The 18,716-nt window shown below is 37.7% G+C and overlaps 1 protein-coding gene across 1 annotated transcript in view; it reads right to left on the minus strand.

Annotated features, from left to right (window-relative positions):
• Chic1 (cysteine rich hydrophobic domain 1) overlaps positions 1-18,716 on the minus strand; it is a 52,873-nt gene that overhangs the window by 16,530 nt on the left and 17,627 nt on the right. The window contains exon 3 of the mRNA XM_048336247.1: positions 13,594-13,749. Within this exon, the coding sequence (XP_048192204.1) occupies positions 13,594-13,749 (156 nt within the window). The remainder of the gene's footprint in view (positions 1-13,593; positions 13,750-18,716) is intronic.

Consider the following 18,716-nt stretch of genomic DNA (forward strand, 5'->3'; position numbering starts at 1 on the left):
AAATAATTCCTCTAAGATGTGTTTAAGAAGTGGGATCATGGTATATACATGTACCTCAAATATTGAAGACATAGGCAATTATGGAGAAGCACAACCTACCGAAAGCAAATTGTAGAAGATAACTGCATTTAAACCAGGACTTGGGTAGCAAAATGTAACTTTAATTATTGAACTGCTGAAAGCTCAGGGGAACAATATTGAGTGTTAAGGAAACAACAAATGAATGTAAAAATGAAATAATACTATCACACTGGTGATTAGCGTAAACATAGGAATTTTGGAGAAATGTAAACAAAGCATGTGTAAGGTCTGTATCAGGAAAATCACAAAACTGATGAAAGTTCTCCTACATGATAAGCATGTCATGAATATGGTGAAAACTCAATATGTCAAGGTATCTGATATTTCTAACTTAATCTACAGATTCAATGCAGTCCCAATTAAAACCCCAACAATTTAGCATGTATTAGTAAACTGTTATAAAGTTTATACAGAAAGGCAAAAGATCCAGAATAAGGAGAATCAAGTCAGAAGACAAGAAGTGGAGGTGTGGTTCAAGTGATATAGTGTCAGTCTAGAGGGAAAAACCGGAAAGGCAGGAGGCCCTGAGTTCAAGCTCCAGAACTGGCACAAAGTTGGAGGACAGATGTAGCTGACCTCAGGACTTATTATAAACATACAGTAATCAAGGTAGTGTGCTACTGATGTATGAAAAAGAACTGATTCAATGATCAGTACAACAAAACAGAGAGGCCAGAAATACATCTACAAAAATAGAGCCATCTGATTTTTGACAAGTGGTGAAAGACAATTTAGTGGTGAAAGGACAGTGTTTTCAGCAAGTGCTGTTGGTACAAGTGGAGATTCACATGCAAAATTATGAGTCCAAAGTCTTTATATCTTTTAGAGAAAATGACTCAATATGGATCACAAACTTCAATGTAAAGTGCAAAACCATAAAGCTTCTACAATACAGCAGCAAATAAAACACAGATGACTTTAGATTTGGCAGATTTTTTAGGTACTATGCCAAAAAAGCATAAAAATGGGTTAAGGCTGGGAATGTGGCTTAGTAGTAAGAGTGCTTACCTAGCATGCATGAAGCCCTGGCTTGAGTTCCTCAGTACCACATAAACAGAAAAGCTGGAAGTGGTGCTGTGGCTCAAGTGGTAGTGAGCTAGCCTTGACAGAGCCCAGGCCCTGAGGTCAAGCCCCAGGACTGGCAAAAATAAATGGTTAAGTTTAAAGTCAATAAAAGAATGACTTCTGCTTTACAAAAGACAGAATAAGAAGGTACACAACAACTTCATGAAACTATTTTCAAAACACACATCATATAGAGTACTGACATCTATGGTATATGAGTATGTTAAGAAAATTCAACGGTAATAAAAGAAATGGCATAATTTGAAAGTGGGCATGGGTGCTTCAGTTTCTGCCCTGCTAGACCCTCCTCTAGAAATGAATGGGTGAAGGTCCTCTGGAGGGCACACAGCTTTCTTCTTCTCCTGAAAGCACTAAGAAAAGAGCATAAAGATGATGTCTAAATAGCAAATAAGCCTACATAAAGCTGTTCAATATGATGTAAGTGAAGAATTGGAAATGATCCAATAGTGAGGTAAAACTACATGTTTCTTAGAATGAGCAAACTATAAAACACTGACAACAACAAATGCTGGTGATCATGTGGAATTGCTGGTATTGAGGCTTGAACTCACTCATTGGGCACTATTCTTAGCATTTTTGCTCAAGGCTGGCACTCTACCACCTGAGCCACACCTCGACTTCCAGCATTTTAGTGTTTGATTGGAGATAACAGCCTCACAGACTTTTCTTGCCCAGGCTTTGAACCTTGATCCTCAGATCTCAGTCTCCTGAATAATGAGGATCACAGGCGAAAGCTACCAGTGGCCAACCAGCAATATTATCTTTATTCATTGTTGACAGGAATGCAAAATTGTAAAGCCACCGTGGAAAGGTATTTGGCAGTTTCTCATAAAACTAAGCATCTTCTTACCAAATGACCCAGCAATCATACTCCTTGCTATTCAACTAAATGGGTTGAAATTTTCTGCTGATTCGTCTTTTTTATAATTGCCAAATCTTAGAAGCAAATGAAATGTTCTTCAATGTGGTGGATAAAAAATGGTATATCCAAACAATGTGGTATTCTATGCTAAAAAAATGGAGTTACAAAATCAGAAAAGATAAAGAAGGTTCTTTGAATAAATATTGGTAAGCAAAAGAATATGAAAAGACTATTTTGTACAGTAATAATAATTATAGCTGGGCACCAGTGGCTCATGCCTGTAATCCTAACTACTCAGGAGGCTGAGATCTGAGGATCGAGGTTCGAAGCCAGTCTAAGGAAAGTCTGTAAGACTCATCACCAATTAACTACCAGAAAACTTGAAGTGGTGCTATGGCTCAAAGTGGTAGAGCACTAGCCTTGAGCAAAAAAGCTCAGAGACAGTGTCCAGGCCTTGAGTTCAAGTCCCACAGCTAACACCACCATCACCAACAAGTAAATAAACTCTTCAAATTGCAAGAAAAAGAAATCTGTTAACTAAAATTACATACAAAAAGTTGAAATCAAAACATTCTTAGATTAAAAACTGAGACTGTACATTTTCCTGCAAGCCTACCTTAGGAGAAACATCAAAGGAAGCTTTGTAGACCTGGTTTCAACCAGGTGATGTCGGGTATTAACTTGAATTTGCACAGATATAAAAAGAAAATTCAAAGAAGCCTAATGAATTCCAAATAGGATAAACTTAAAGTGAGCCATAGGAAGAAAAAGTATAATGCAACTATTAAAACCCAAACAAGCCAAGTGCTGGTGGCTCATGTCTGTAATCCAAGATACTCAGGAGGCTAAGATCTGAGGATTGCAGTTCAAAGCCAGCCCAGGCAGAAAAGTATCCAAGACTCTATCTTCAAAAATTACCACAAAAGGGCTGGAACATAGTTTAGTGGTAGAGTGCTTGCCTAGCATGCATGAAGCCCTGGGTTCAATTCCTCAGTACCACATAAACAGGGGGAAAAATCCAGAAATGGTGTTGTGCCTCAAGTGGTAGACCCAGGACTGGCAAAAAAGAAAAATAATAATCACAAAAACCCCCAACAGGCTGGAGGTGGAACAAGCAAGCTGAGCATGCAAACTAAGCAAATTCAAGGCTCTGATTTCAAACTCCAGAATACTGGCAAAATATTTTCAAAAACAGAAGAATCCTGAAAGCAGTAAGAGAGAAGCAATTTGTATAAGGGATCCTTGGTAAGACTACTAGCTAATTTTATATTAGAAATCATGAAAGTCCCAGGCAGTAAGATGACATATTTTAAAGTGTTGAAAGAAAAATTGTCAACCAAGAATTATGTATCTAGCAAAATTATCCTTTGAAAAAAAGTAGAGGGGCTGGGAATATGGTTTAGTGGCAAGAGTGCTTGCCTTGTATACATGAAGCCTTAGGTTCAATTCCTCAGCACCACATATATAGAAAATGGCCAGAAATGGAGCTGTGGCTCAAGTGCTAGCCTTGGGCAAAAAGATGCCAGGGACAGTGCTCAGATCCTGAGTCCAAGCCTCAGGACTGGCAAAAAAAAAAGTAGAAACAAAGAAATTCCTAATAAAAAGACTGAAGGAATTTATTGCTATTGGAACTGCTTGTAAGAAATTCTAAATGGAGGGGGTTGGGAATGTGGCTTAGTGGTAGAGTGCTTGCCTAGCATGCATGAAGCCCTGGGTTGGGTTCCTCAGCATCACACAAACAGAAAAGGCCAGAAGTGATGCTATGGCTCTAGTGGTAGGGTGCTAGCCTTGAGCAAAAGGAAGCCAGGGACAGTGCTCAGGCCCAGAGTTCAAGCCCCAAGACTGGCAAAAAAAAAAAAAAAGAAATTCTAAATGAAGTCTTGCTGGCAAAAATGAAAGGACACTATAGAATAATTTCAGTTGTGTTATGAGGTAAATAACACTGGCAAAAGCATATGAATATATGAAAAGTCAGTGTGGTAGCATTTTTGTCTGGTAACTTCTTTTTTCTTCCGACATGATTTAAAAGACGAAGCAAAAATTAAAGGTATACATTTATGTTAATGGGCCCATGATAAATTAAGAATAACAATAGGGAGGAAAGGAGATACTAGAAGCAGAGTTTATATACTACTGAAGCTAAACTAGTAGTAATTCAAACTCATGTGTTGTAAAGTTTGATTAATTGTAACAAATGGGAAAATAACAAAAAATACACAACAGGAAATGAGAAGGCCCATGGGCTAGCACAAGACCAGCTAAACACAAAATAAGGAAATAATGGAGGTACTAAGGTGCAATAAAGCTATGAAAGGTTGAAGACAAGGTTGGGTGCTGGTGGCTCACATCCTAGCTACTCAGGAAGCTGAGATCTCAGGATCAAGGTCTAAAGCCAGTCCAGGCAGGAAAGTATGTGAGACTCATCTCCTATTAATCAGCAAGAAGCTGGAAGTGGAGGTGTGGCTCAAGTGGTAGAGTACCAGTTAAGCAAGAGGCCCTGAGTTCAAGTCCCAGTATAGTCCTCTTCTACCCAAAGAAAACAAATAGCAAAACCAAAAAAGTAACTATTCACTTATTTGATGGGCTTAATTACATTGCCTCAAAATTCATACATTGAAGTCTCAACCTCCATACCTCAGAATATGATTTTTGGAAATAGAGTACTTATGAAGGCAATTAAATTAAAATATAATCTTTTGAGTATTCCCTCATCTAATGAATGGTATTATTTTAAGAAGAGGACATTAAGACATAGACATGTACAGAGGAAAGATGGTGTGAAGATGCAGGGAGAAGGCTAGCTAGAAACCAAAAGATTCAGGAAAAAAAAAACACCCCAGCTCCATGCTGACACCTTGATCTTGGACTTCTGGCCTCCAAAACTGTGAAAAAAATTTATTTCTGTGGTTTAAGTATCGACTTGATGGTACTTTGGTACAGAAATATCAGTCAAGTAATATATTATCAGTAATCACTTCAAATGTAAATTAAACTCTCAATTAAAAGGTAGAGGTCTGCAGAATGAATGAAAACCATGAAGTGGCTACATGCTGCCTACATGAGACTCAATTTAGATATAGAGATACAAATAGGTTGAAAGTAAAAAGACAGAAAAAGATATTCCACACAAACAGGAGCAAAAAAATAGAGCTGGTGGTTATATTATCAGACAAAACAGACTTAACATCTATTTACAAAGCTTGCCAGGTACGTGGCTCACTCCTGTAATCCCACTTAGTCAGGAGGCTGAGATCTGAGGATTGTGGTTCAAAGCCAGCCGGGGTAGCAGTCTGTGAGACTCTTATCTCCAAGTAAACACCAGAAAACCAGAAGTGGCACTGTGGCTCAAAGGGGTAGAGCATTAGCTTTGAACTGAAGAGGTCAAGGACAGCACCCAGGTCCAGAGTTCAAGCCCCACGACTGACAAAAAAAAAAAAAAAAAGAAAAGAAAAGAAAAAGAGAAAGAAAAATATAGTGAAAAAACCAATATATATTGGGGCTGGGAATGTGGCTTAGTGGTAGAAGCCCTGGGTTTGAATCCTCCTACCACATAAACAGAAAAAGCTGGAAGTGGCGCTGTGGCTCAAGTGGTAGTGTGCTAACCTTGAGCAAAAGAAGCTCAGGGACAGTGCTCAGGCCCTGAGTTCAAGGCCCAGGACTGGCAAAAAACAAAAACCAACATATAAGTGAAAAAGAGAGTCTAGGCACAGTAATCCTAGCTACTTGGGAGGTACAGTTAGAAAAGTCAGGGTTCAAGGCCAGCCTAGTAAAAAATAGTTGGCAAGACTCTATCTCAAAGAATAAGGCAGGCACGCTTATAATCTCAGCTACTTGGGAGTTGTAGGTTGGAGGATCAGGTCTAAGGCTGACCCTTGGCCAAAAAAGGAAAAAAGCATGAGACCCTATCTGACAAATAACTAAAAGAAAAAGGCCAGAGGTATGGCCAAAGTGGTAAAATACTTGCATGGAAAGTGTGAGGCCTTGAGTTATAAAACCCATATACTGAAGGAAAAAAACCCCAAACTCTCTGACAGTGTGCACATGTGCGCACGTGCACACACACATGCACACACACACACACACACACACACACAAATTGGTCTGTTTAGATTGCTATGAAAAAATATTGTAGACTTTTTTTAAAAAAAATCATTTCTCACAGTTCTGGAGGCTGGCAAACCTGAGTTGAGAGAATCCATATGGCTGGGTTCAGGTGAGGAGTCTTTTCCTGGCTTACAGACAGCTGCCTACTTGTTATATCATCACACGGTAGGGAGATACAGAAAATGGTGATAGAGGAGAGCAGAAGGATGAAGGGCAAGAGGGAAAATTTTCTCATAAAGGCATTAATATCATCATAAAGATCCAGCTCTCACCAATGTATTTAAGCATTATCACTTCCCAAAGGGCCTATCTTTAATACCTTCACATTGGGTGCTAGGACTTCAACACATAAGTTTGGGGGAACATAAACATGCAGTTCATAAAAGCATATGCGGGGGGGGGGTGTGGGAATATGGCCTAGTGGCAAGAGTGCTTGCCTCGTATACAAGAAGCCCTGGGTTCGATTCCCCAGTACCAAATATGTAGAAAATGGCCTGAAGTGGCGCTATGGCTCAAGTGGCAGAGTGCTTTCAGCAAAAAGAAGCCAGGGACGGTGCTTAAGCCTTGAGTTCAAGCTCCAGGACTGGCCAAAAAAAAAAAAAAAAAGCATATACTGGTAAAAGGACAAAGCCATCAAGAAGAAATAAACACACATGCAAGAAGCCCCAGATGCACAAAATATGTGAAAAAAGAAAACTAAGAGGAAAAATAGATAGTTCTACAATAATAAAGATTTCAAAAATGGATAAAAACAACTATACAGAATATCAATAAAGAACCCCAAAACTTGAACAGTATCAACCACTTAGAATGGACATATAGCCCATTCTACCCATAGCAAAGCAGTGACAAATTCTTCTCAAGTGGACATGGGGCATTTTTCTGGTCTGACCATGTGTTATGCCACAAGACAAGCCTCAATAAACCTAAAAAGATTAAAGTGATCAAAGTATCTTTCCAAATAATAAGGGAATAAGCCTAGAAATCGTAAGAGAAGAAAACTGGAGTACTCACTTTGAAATAACCAATGGACTAAAGAAGAAAATACTGTAATAAATGAACACAACGACAAAACATACCAAAACTTATGGTGTGTAACTAAAGTAGTGTTGAGAAGGAAATTAAGAGTTATAGTGCTTACACTAAGAAAGGTCTTAAATAAAACATTGAATTTTATACCTGAAAGAGCTACCAAAAAGGAAAAAAAATTAAACCCAAAGTTAATTGAAGAAAGAAAAAAAGGAAACCCAAGAGTGGTGAAAAAGAACACAAAAACAGGGGTTAGGACCATTACTCAAGTGGTAGAACAGTTCTCCAGAAAGTATAAGGCCACCTGAGTTCAAACACCAATAGCACCAAAAAATGTTATTTCTCTGAAAAGACTGCTAAAACTTACATTACTATCAATTTTATAGAAATTAAAAAGTTGTAAGAGACTAATAAGAACAACTGTAGACTGAGAAACTAGATAGCTTAGATGAAATGAACCTCTTCTTAGGACTCACTCAAGCAGAAACAGAAAATCTGAATAAATCTGTAAGAAGGCCAAATGAGTAATCAAAATCTACCAAGAAAAACAAGTCCCAGGAATAGATAATGTCACTAGTATATATGAATACTAATCTTGTGTGTGTGTGTGTGTGTGTTCATGTGTGTATTTGTGCATATGCCTGTTTCTCTGTCCATACTAGGGCTTGAACTCAGGGCCTGGGAGCTGTTCTATAGCTTTTTCAATCAGGGCTGGAGTTCTACCACTTTAGTCACATCTCGACTTCTGGATTTTTGGTAGTTAACTGGAGATAAGAGTCTCATGGACTTTTCTGCCTAGGATGACTTTGAACCTTGATCCGTAGATCACCATCATTTTCTGATACACGGCTATAGCCTAATGACTCAAGTTCCTTACAACTTAGAAGGTTTAGCCAGGTGCCAATGGTTCACTCCTGCAATTCTAGCTGCTCAAGAGGCTGAGATCTGATGATCATGGTTTGAAGCCATGCTGGGCAGGAGCGTCTGTGAGACTCTTATCTTCCAATTCACTTCCACAAAAGCCAGAAGTGGAGCTGTGGCTCAAGTGGTAGAGCATCAATCAGCCAAAAGCTCAAGGACAGTGCTAAGGCCTTGAGTATTGGCAGGCGTGCGTGCGCGCGCACACACACAGATACACACACACCTTAAAAGGCTCAAAGTGTGGGAAAGGCAGGTTATGACCAAGTTGAAATTGTTTATGCATGTTGTTTTTGCCTAAGTACATACTTTACATTTCTTGAAAAGAGTAAATCAATGGCTTAAATGGAGAGTACATGTAATTTGTGTTAAATTTCAGCAGGTCTGTCTCTTTTATAGAGGCTGATTTTCTTTTCCATATGACATAATGTACAGATGGAGCTCTTGTTCCTATACTTTTCTTTTTAAAATTAGATAAAAATGTGGAACCAAATATGACACGAATTATAATGTTTATCCCCTAAAACAAAATCACATTTGTAGCTGTACACTGGTAGCTCAACCCTGTAATCTTAGTTACTCAGGAGGCTGAGTAAGATGTGAAGATTGACTTTTTTTTTCAAATTTATTTTATTATCAAGGTGATGTACAGAGGGGTTACAGTTGCATGTGTAAGGCAATGAGTACATTTTTGTCAAACATTATTACCCTCTCCCTCATTTTTTGCCCACTTTCCCTCCCCCCAATTTCCTCTCTAAGTTGTACAGCTCATCTTCAACATATTGTCTTATGAGTATTGCTGTTGCATTGGTTCACCCTGTGTCCTTTGTCTCACCATTTTGTTCCCCTTCCAAGCTTGACGTTTGTTTTTTTAAAGTTGGATAGCACATTTAGCACTAAATACCACTTTATTTTTAAAACACGGAGTTTACGTTCACTCCAATCACTGTCAGAGATGCAACAGGCTCCAAGATTGTTCATTTAACATAACAGAAAATTACAAATAAATCATTCCTGGCATCCTCCCCAGGAGGAGACTTGAGATGTCATGGGTAGTTCATGCCCACACACCACACCATACAATGTGTGGCAATGCATTGCAGTGTATCCTCAGGCTGTCCTTTACAAATCAGAGATTACACACACAGGAAAAGAAACATATAATGAGCAGCCCCAAATATTGAAAGTGTAGCTTTAAAACTTCCTCAATAGCTGCATATAAAAATATCCTATTTTCATTTTTGATATTAATGTACTTGAATCTCTATTTCAATTTTTAGGACTAGCAAAAAAACCCTTCACATTTATTTCATTTAGCACTATCAGTTTTTAATAGTGCCTGGTTTCTTATCTTCCTCCTTATTAATGTGTCCCTTACTCTTTGAGGATTGAGGTTTGAAGCCAACCAGGACAGACAAATTCTAGAGACTCTTACCACCAGACAGTAAGCAAAAAGCAGGAAGTGAAGGTGTGGCTCAAGTGGTTAGAGCACTTCTCTGGAGCAGAAAAAGCCAGGTGAGAGCATCAGGCCCTTAGTTCAAGCCCCAGAACTTGCAACCAAAAGTCACATTCATATTGTGAGACAGAAAATCGCTTCTTTCTGAATATCCCTCTCCGTTTATCAAGTAGTAAAGTACAAAAGGGAAATGTTACAGTTAATTTCAAGGGCTGGGAATGTGGCTTACTGGTAAAGTGCTTACCTAGCATGCATGAAACTCTGGGTTTGATTCCTCAACACTATATAAACAGAAAAATCCAAAAGTGGTGCTGTGTCTCAAGTGGTAGGGTGCTAACCTTGAGCATAGAGAGGCTCAGGGACAGAGCCCAGGCCCTGAGTTCAAGCTCCAGGACCAGCCAAAAAAATTAATTTCAAGCTTTAAGAGTTGGGTCAGGCAATGAGCCTGTTCTCACTGCTGTTTAGATGTAAGATCAGGTAAATGACAACCCTAATTTCATACAGCATGTTGCTATGGGAATTCCCACCAGAGCCAAAGGTTATTTGAGGGAGCTCAGATTCAGAAGCAATAACAGAGGTATACTGGTTATTTCACTGAATTTGACTTATTTCCCCTTTACACACAAAAAGCAGGGAGGTGCTTTAAATCTCACCATCATCACAAGCACCTTAAAAGTAAATACTATTATCCTAACTTTATAGGTGAGGACACTGAGTGCCTTTCACAAGGTTATCAGCATGTGCTTAAGTTTTCGTTGTGTACTGCGGTGTTGACAGTATGGCATGTACAAAATCAGGGACCATGAACTAATGTGCCTACAGAGCAAGACAAAGAAGGTAATGCTGAGTGGTTTCGTGGCAAACAAGAAACTATGTGTTCTATTTAAAAGCAGCCTCCACTCAAATGGAACCAATGCTGACAAACAAGTATGTGGATCCAGTACTGCCAGAACTTTAGATTTTATGAGAGTCTGGTTAACACACATTTTATTTTTATTCATTTTATCATTTTACTTGTTTGTGGTGCTGAGAATCAAACCTCAGGCTTTATACATGCTAAGCAAGTGCTCTACCACTGAGCTATACCCCAGCGTCAATATTCTGATTTTTAAATGACAGTTGATTTAAATGTTTAAAAACAGATTGAGCTGGATTTGGCTCCTTGGATGACAGCTTGAAAAGTCTGTGCTAAGTTATCTTTTTTAAACAAAGATTAGACTGAAGATACACTCGTATTTCAACTTCAGTATGAAATCTCTCTCTCTCTCTCTCTCTCTCTGTGTGTGTGTGTGTGTGTGTGTGTGTGTGTGTGTGTGTGTGTGCTCCCATCAGTGCTCATCCTGGGGCTTAAAGTCAGGGCCTGGGCGCTGTCCCTGAGCTTTTGTGTTCAAGGCACTCTATCACTTGATCAACAGCTCCACTTTGGTGGTTAATTGGAGATAGAAATCTCAGGGACTTTCTTGCCCAGGCTCTGGCTTCAAAGCATGATCCTCAGATCCTGAGTAGCTAGGATTACAGATGTGAGCCATTAGTGCCTAGCTTCAGCGTGAACACTTAATTCGTCAAAGTAATGGAGCTATGATAGGAAGGGATCATATCACCAATATTATCACTATTTCCATTGATCATTCTATTAGAAGTATTCAAAGTAAAATTACATAATTGAAAAAATGTTCCCTGTTTCAGGCTTAGTGGTAGAAGTATTAAGAAACAGGCAAAACATAAATAGGTCATCAAAGAAAAAGATCTTGTATGACAATAGCAGAAAAACCTAACCTTGTTTTAAAGTATTTCAGATTGGCTAGATTTACACGATAGGAAATCCAAATCATGATTAATTTACATTGAACTTTAAAAAAATGCAGTGGGTAGAAGTTATTGATTGTAACATTTAAAAGTAAGACTACATTATACTAAGTGAAGTGAGCCAGACCCAAAGAATCATGGACTCTATGGTCTCCCTTATAGGGAATAATTAGCATAGGTTTAGGCAAGTCACAGCAGAGGATCACAAGAGCCCAATAGCTATACCCTTATGAACACATAAGATGATGCTAAGTGAAATGAACTCCATGTTATGGAAATGATTGTTATATCACTGTTGTAACTACTTTCAATGTCCCATGTTTTATCTGTAGCTTCTACTATTGATGATGTTCTTGTATCACCTTCCTGTGGTTGTATCTACACTATCTCTGTAATCTTATCTGAGTATATTGGAAACTGTCTAAACTGGTATTAGAACTAGGAAATTGAAAGGGAATACCAAAATTGAGAGACACAGGGTAAAAAAAGACAAACAACTACAAAAGCAATACTTGCAAAACTGTTTGGTATAAGTGAACTGAACACCTCCTGAGGGGAAAGGGAAAGGGGGAGAAGGGAGGGGGGAATGAGGGACGAGGTAACAAACAGTACAAGAAATGTATCCAATGCCTAACATATGAAACTGTAACCTCTCTGTACATCAGTTTGATAATAAAAATTAAAAAAATAAAAGTAAGACTATGACAATTAAGAGATATTTATACTGTCAACTTTTTTCTTACTTATAGAAAGCCACTTGAGAATAATTTTATGCGCTTTGATCAACAAAGGAAGCTGTATAAAGCAAACCTATTGGTGGCTACCATGGGAATCAGTAAAACGCTTAACGTTTTATTAAAAATGTCATGAAGTTGTAAATATTTTATTAGTTGTCTTTTTTTTTTTTTTTTTTTTTGGCCAGTCCTGGGCCTTGGACTCAGGGCCTGAGCACTGTCCCTGGCTTCTTCCCGCTCAAGGCTAGCACTCTGCCACTTGAGCCACAGCGCCGCTTCTGGCCGTTTTCTGTATATGTGGTGCTGGGGAATCGAACCTAGGGCCTCGTGTATCCGAGGCAGGCACTCTTGCCACTAGGCTATATCCCCAGCCCTATTAGTTGTCTTTTTGAAGTAAATATGAAAGGTAGGAAAAATGGAGAGAAAAAATGAGTTTTTCTTGGGAATATTTTTTACCTTAGTGAAACAATTGTACCATTAGTTATTCTTCTGTAAGGTGCTTGTAATTCTGAATCTGACTTGTAGACTATTATTAAAAAGTTTAAACAAAATCATTAAGATGGCACTGGAAAAGAACTTTACATAAAATCAGTGTTTTCCTCAATGGCTTCCATTATAATTTTTAAAGATGTTTTCCCATGGGAGAAAACTTTCCCAAGACAAAAGTTAAAAAAATTTAAAGTATTTGTTTGAATATTTCTTTTCTTTTGGTTACCTTATTAAAGTATTGTCACCAACAGAACACCAACATATAACTGAAAAACCAACTATAACTGGGAAACCAACATATAACAGAAAAAGCAACTATAATTGAAAAACCAACATATAACAGAAAAAACAACTATAACTTCCACTGTATCTCAGACGTGGCATTTCAATCCAATAGAAGATCTATGATTGTTCAAGCATCATCTCTTATTTGCCTAATGGACTGTACCATGTTTGGTGCAAGCAAGTGGAGACTTGTGATTGATGCAGATTTCCCCTTATAGATATATAAATAGGTCCAGTCACTTACTTTGTGAGAAGCTAGGAAAAATGAAATTGTAAAGAAGACAAGATTAAGAGATCAGTCTTAAATTCATGACATAACTAATTCTGTGCTATGTTAGAACAGTATTATAACAAGTTCAAAAAGAGGATTCCCCCCATCCAACTTTGTAGGTTACATTTTCTGTCTTTCCTTAGGTCAGAGGTAGTATAGCTTCAAGAATTTTTAAGTCATAGCTTCAGTTTTTTTCTTTTCTATAAAAAAATAAGCCCTCTACCTGTATTTATATTTAATTAAGCATATCAAGTACATTGCCCTTATTTAAAATAATGGAAACTCATATATGAAGTGCCAAGTTATATAAAGGTTGGACAAATGACTTAATCTTCCCTTAGTTTTCAATTCTAAAATAAGGACAGCATTGTTATGGGAATTAAATAAATCATTCAAAGTATACAGAAACAGCCTGTAACATAGTATTTAGTAAGTATCTCTAACAGTTATACAATAGAAGGGTTATACTCACTCTTTTGTTGAGGCAAATAACAGGCCACAGGCTGCAACCCAGTGTGCAACAGCAGCAGAGACATCCACACAGCAGCCATTTCACATTGACTGGGAGAGCCTTTTTCAAACATGCATTCACACGGCCAATGCTGGTCTTAAATTCTTCTGGGGCCACCTATAATAAGGGTACTATCTTTAACAATTTTTGGGCAGTTTCCCACTATTTACCTTGAACTTTAAGGAAAACGTCTTATTACAATGGCAAATGTCTCAATAGTTTTCTTTCCCATCTGTCTTACAAATATGTATCACATATTCTTGGAAGACATCAGAAAGTAAAACGATAGGACTGAGGGGCATGGCTAGAGTGACAGAATATCTGCCTAGCAGGTGCAAAGCCCTGGGTTAAAACCCCAGTGCCCCTCAAAAATGTTAAGATGATATATTAGGCGGGGATGTAGTTCAGTGATACAGTGCTTGTCTAGCATATATAAGGCCTTGTGTTCAACTGAAAGCAACATAACCAAAAGGACATTATAATTTCATGTTCACAGAACTTAGCTTAATATTCACAAACATCTTCTGAAAGATCAACAATAAAATATCAGCAGTAAGCAATATGGTAATAGATATCCATCAAGCAGTTTTGTTACCAAATATTATCATTAAAGCAACATTGCTTGTAGACGTCAGATGCTCTAAGACTGGAATAATAAGTAAAGAATAAAGACCTAAATACTACCAGTGAAAACAGAGTTAAAATTAGGCTTTGATAATAATTCCTGGATTATGTGTGCACACACACGCGCGCGTGCGAATGTGAATGCCCCAGACCTAGGGCTTGAACTAAGGGCCTAGCTGCTGTCCATTAAATTTTTTGCTCAAGGCTAGTTCTCTACCACTTGAGCTCACAGTCCCATTTCTGGCTTTTGGGTGGTTAATTGGGATGAAGAGTCTCACAGACTTTATTGTTTGGGTTGGCTTTGAATTGCAATCCTCTGGTCTCAGCCTGTTTAGTAGCTAGGATTACAGGCATAAGCCACCAGTGCCTGCCTGGATTACATCTTTTTTTGTGTGTGGGGGGGTCAAGAGACGCCCAGATTTTTCACTCAAGATGAGTGCTCTACCACTTTGAGCCATAGCACCACTTCCAGTTTTTGAATGGTTAATTGGAGATAATAATCTCATGGGAACTCTTCTGCTCCAGCTGGCTTTGAACCACAATCCTCAACTCAGCCTCCTGAGTAGCTAGGGCTATCAATGCCACAGCACCCGGCTTGAATTACTTTAAAAGGCAAATTTTAAACTTTTTTTCACCCTGGTAAATTTAAAAAGGACTTTAAGGCTTGTCATTGTTGGCAGGGAAATATTATACTAACAAAATAGAATGCTTACTAATTATATTTAAAAGTTTTAATATTCAGCACAAATTGGAATCATAACTGTAGTAAAACTTGATAGTCACTAAATATACAGGTTTAATATTTTTAGTTGCTATCTCTCTGTTCCTGGAAGTGACTGTGTCACACTAAAAACAATGACAAAGTCAATTCAGAGGCACAAGCGTGATCTGCATAATTATATTTACCAAAAATTCTGCTTGAAGGTTAGTCAAAGGCATACTAAAATAGTTTTCTTTATGTTAAATTACATTTCTGGATCCCCCAAATGACTCTCTTGTATTTAGAATGCTGTTCAGACTAAAACTTATGGGAAAATTTTAGTATCTGGCTGTGGAAACAAAAATTCTGTTATTGTTAGGGAAAGTTGCTGTAAAATAAAAGCCCAGCACTATGTTAGGTATCAGAAACAATAGAGCTTTACTGTACCAGATAAAATAATTGGACTAGAAGAATCATTTATTACATTTTTCACTTTTAATAGCTATTTAATAGAGTCAACACTACAGAACATTTGTATTAGCAGATGCTGTAAAGATATATGAGTTCAGCATTATCATGATTAAAACATCAAATATATAATCATTGCTGGAATTATTTGTATCACTCAATAAGGTTTTGGCTCATGAACCTCCTGTTTGACCTATCAATCAATTAGTGACATTGTAAAGCCCAAAATTTGGTTTTTATGAAACAAATAAATGAATTTCATTCTTCATCTATACTGTCAGCAAGGTGACACAATGAAAACCACTGTACATACTTAACAAAAATTTAGGACGTTGAAACATGTCTTCTCTGACCTGTAGGTACTAGTGGGAAGGGGGAAGATGAATAGAGAGGGGGAAGGGTGAATAGAGTAAAAAATACTTTTCTATACATGTGTGAAAATGGAACAAGGCAAAACTTGATGAGACTGGTCTGAGGTAGTGGGAAGGGGAGGAGGAAGAGTGATGGAGTGATTATGATCGAGAAGCCTTGTACATATAAACTTGTTCAAAGGAACCTCCTTTGTATAACTAATTGATGCTAAAAAGAAAAATCAGTGTGCATAAAAAGTTCCAACTACCTGACACAATACCTGGGGTAAATATGAAAATAAATTCGGAGAACTAGGTCTTATTAATTCTGAAAACAGAAAAACACAAGATAAGCACATTAGACAATAAATCAAGACATCAGTATCTTAGTTCTTTTTTTCTTTTGCCACTCCTGGGCCTTGAACTCGGGGCCTGAGCACTGTCCCTGGCTTCTTTTTGCTCAAGGCTAGCACTCTACCCCTTGAGCCACAATGCCACTTCTGGCTTTGAACCTCGAGGCAAGCACTCTTGCCACTAGGCCTTATTCTTAGCCCAGTATCTTAGTTCTTACTAGTTCTGGAAAAAAATCTATGGAAAGATCAACTAATTTTTCTGAGTTTCATTTTCCTACCTATACGTACTCACTGGGAGTGTAAATTATACCTTCAAAAGAACCTCCTGACTAGAATACTTTGCAAAAGAAAGCCTGTAAATCACATTTCTAAATCGATTTGGAGAAAGAAAAAAAAGCTCTCTTTTGCATCAAATCTCATCTGAAGGTAAGGGGTCCCATTGAGCAATTATTAATATTTCGGTCTTATTACATTTTATATTATAACAAAAAGATAATCTGCTACATTTTGAATGTAGATTCAGTGCTCTTCAATTCTTTGAGATCCAATCCTCTCTTCCCCTCTCTTCTGTGCTGAAGATGGAATCCAGGGCTTTGCCCATGCTAAAGTACATGCCATGCCACTGATGTTCTTTTTAAAAAACAGGAATCAACTTGTTATCTAACGATTTACCCTTCAAAACAACAATATTTAACTTTTCCCCTCAGTGAATTTAAAGTAAAGACTAACGAGGAAAATATGTATTGAGATTTAATCTGTTTTATATAACACTAGTACCAAATCTAAATTATGCACTCAGAATCAATAGCACATTAAACATATGGTGAACTGTGATGTAAACATATATCATAAAATTGCTAACTCTGCCCCTTAATAAATTTAAGAGCTTGTAAATGGAATTTAAATTTTTATTTGAAAGTAAGTACACAAGAGGCTGGGAATGTGGCTTAGTAGTAGAGTGCTTGCCTAGCATGTATGAAGGCTTGGGTTCGATTCCTCAGCACCACATAAACAGAAAAAGCCAGAAGTAGTGCTGTGGCTCAAGAGGTAGAGTGCTAGCCTTGAGCAAAAAGAAGCCAGGGCCAGGGGCTGGGGATATAGCCTAGTGGCAAGAGTGCCTGCCTTGGATACACGAGGCCCTAGGTTCGATTCCCCAGCACCACATATACAGAAAACGGCCAGAAGCGGCGCTGTGGCTCAAGTGGCAGAGTGCTAGCCTTGAGCGGGAACAAGCCAGGGACAGTGCTCAGGCCCTGAGTCCAAGGCCCAGGACTGGCCAAAAAAAAAAAAAAAAAAAGAAGCCAGGGACAGTGCTCAGGCCCTGAGTTCAAGCCCCAGGACTGGCAAAAAACGTAAGTACACAAGCACAGATGACAAAACTAAAAGTAAAGGGTGAGATTAATTGAAAAAAAATGTTCATAGCTCCCCCAAATATATGTGTATGAGGGGCCTTAGAATGGAAAACTCTACTTCTACTAGCAAAGAATGACTGAGGGAGACTTAAACTAGAGAAGAAAAGGATGGAAAAGGGAAATGGGCTTTTAACTTAAAACACAATGAATGACATCAATTATATGCCAATGTATATACAATGTCATTAAACTTTTCTTATTATATGCTTCTGAAAATGAAATGAGTAACACTTCTGAAATATGGCAATTTTCTTCTTTCCCACCAATAACATTCCACTTTTAATAAGTAGTTTTATTTTAAACTCTTATTATAGACCAATTCAAAAGTAAAGTACTCAAGTTACTAAAACTGAGAATTCAAATTTATAATCATAACACAAATATACTGAAAAGGGAAGCTTTTAGTGAAATTTAAAGCAACAAACTAGTCTACTTTTTTTCTGTTTTTATTTTCATTTATTTATTTATTTATTTATTTTATTATTTTTTTTTCAAATTTTTATTATCAAACTAGTCTACATTTTTGTCTTTAAAAAAAGGCCAAGATTGTCTTTGGAAAACAAAACAAAACTACCCTGTATTTGAATAATAGTAAAAGTCATAAAATAGAGATATAGTCATAGGAAAGTAGACTTGGTTAGCTCTCAATGTTGTGTACAATGTGAAAGAAATGTTCAGCTAGAATGTTCAGTTTAGAATCACAGTTAATAACTTTTAAACATTCTCTTCCATCTAGTTGAGCATCTCTAGTACTGAGAGTTAGCTTGAAACCCCTCACTTTCTAGCTGAACACTAAGTTGTAAAGAAACATTTCATTCCTATTCACTCTCTTGGAAAGAAAAAAGAAAACCACATCATGAAGGTGGGTGAAAGGGTAATAATATTTTATAACAGGATGCAGGAGACTCCACAAACACAAGAAAATCTAAGCAAACCCCAGCAGGACTGATTCGCCTTCTTTAGTTGTGGGGAACACACCCCTATCAATCACTTGTCATATTGGCTCACAGTAGGAAAGGTCAATTTTTATGGCTTAGGATTCCCAACCCTGCACACTAATTTCCTCATAATACTATTTAATTGTTTCAAGATGGGAGCCAGAAACTTTCATTTCCTTTCTAAAGTTTGGCAATTCTCTCATTTTTCTGCTCAACAGAATCTGTGTGCTCATACCTGC

The sequence above is a fragment of the Perognathus longimembris genome, chromosome 28 (genome assembly GCF_023159225.1).
Source record: "Perognathus longimembris pacificus isolate PPM17 chromosome 28, ASM2315922v1, whole genome shotgun sequence".
Classification (NCBI taxonomy): domain Eukaryota; kingdom Metazoa; phylum Chordata; class Mammalia; order Rodentia; family Heteromyidae; genus Perognathus; species Perognathus longimembris.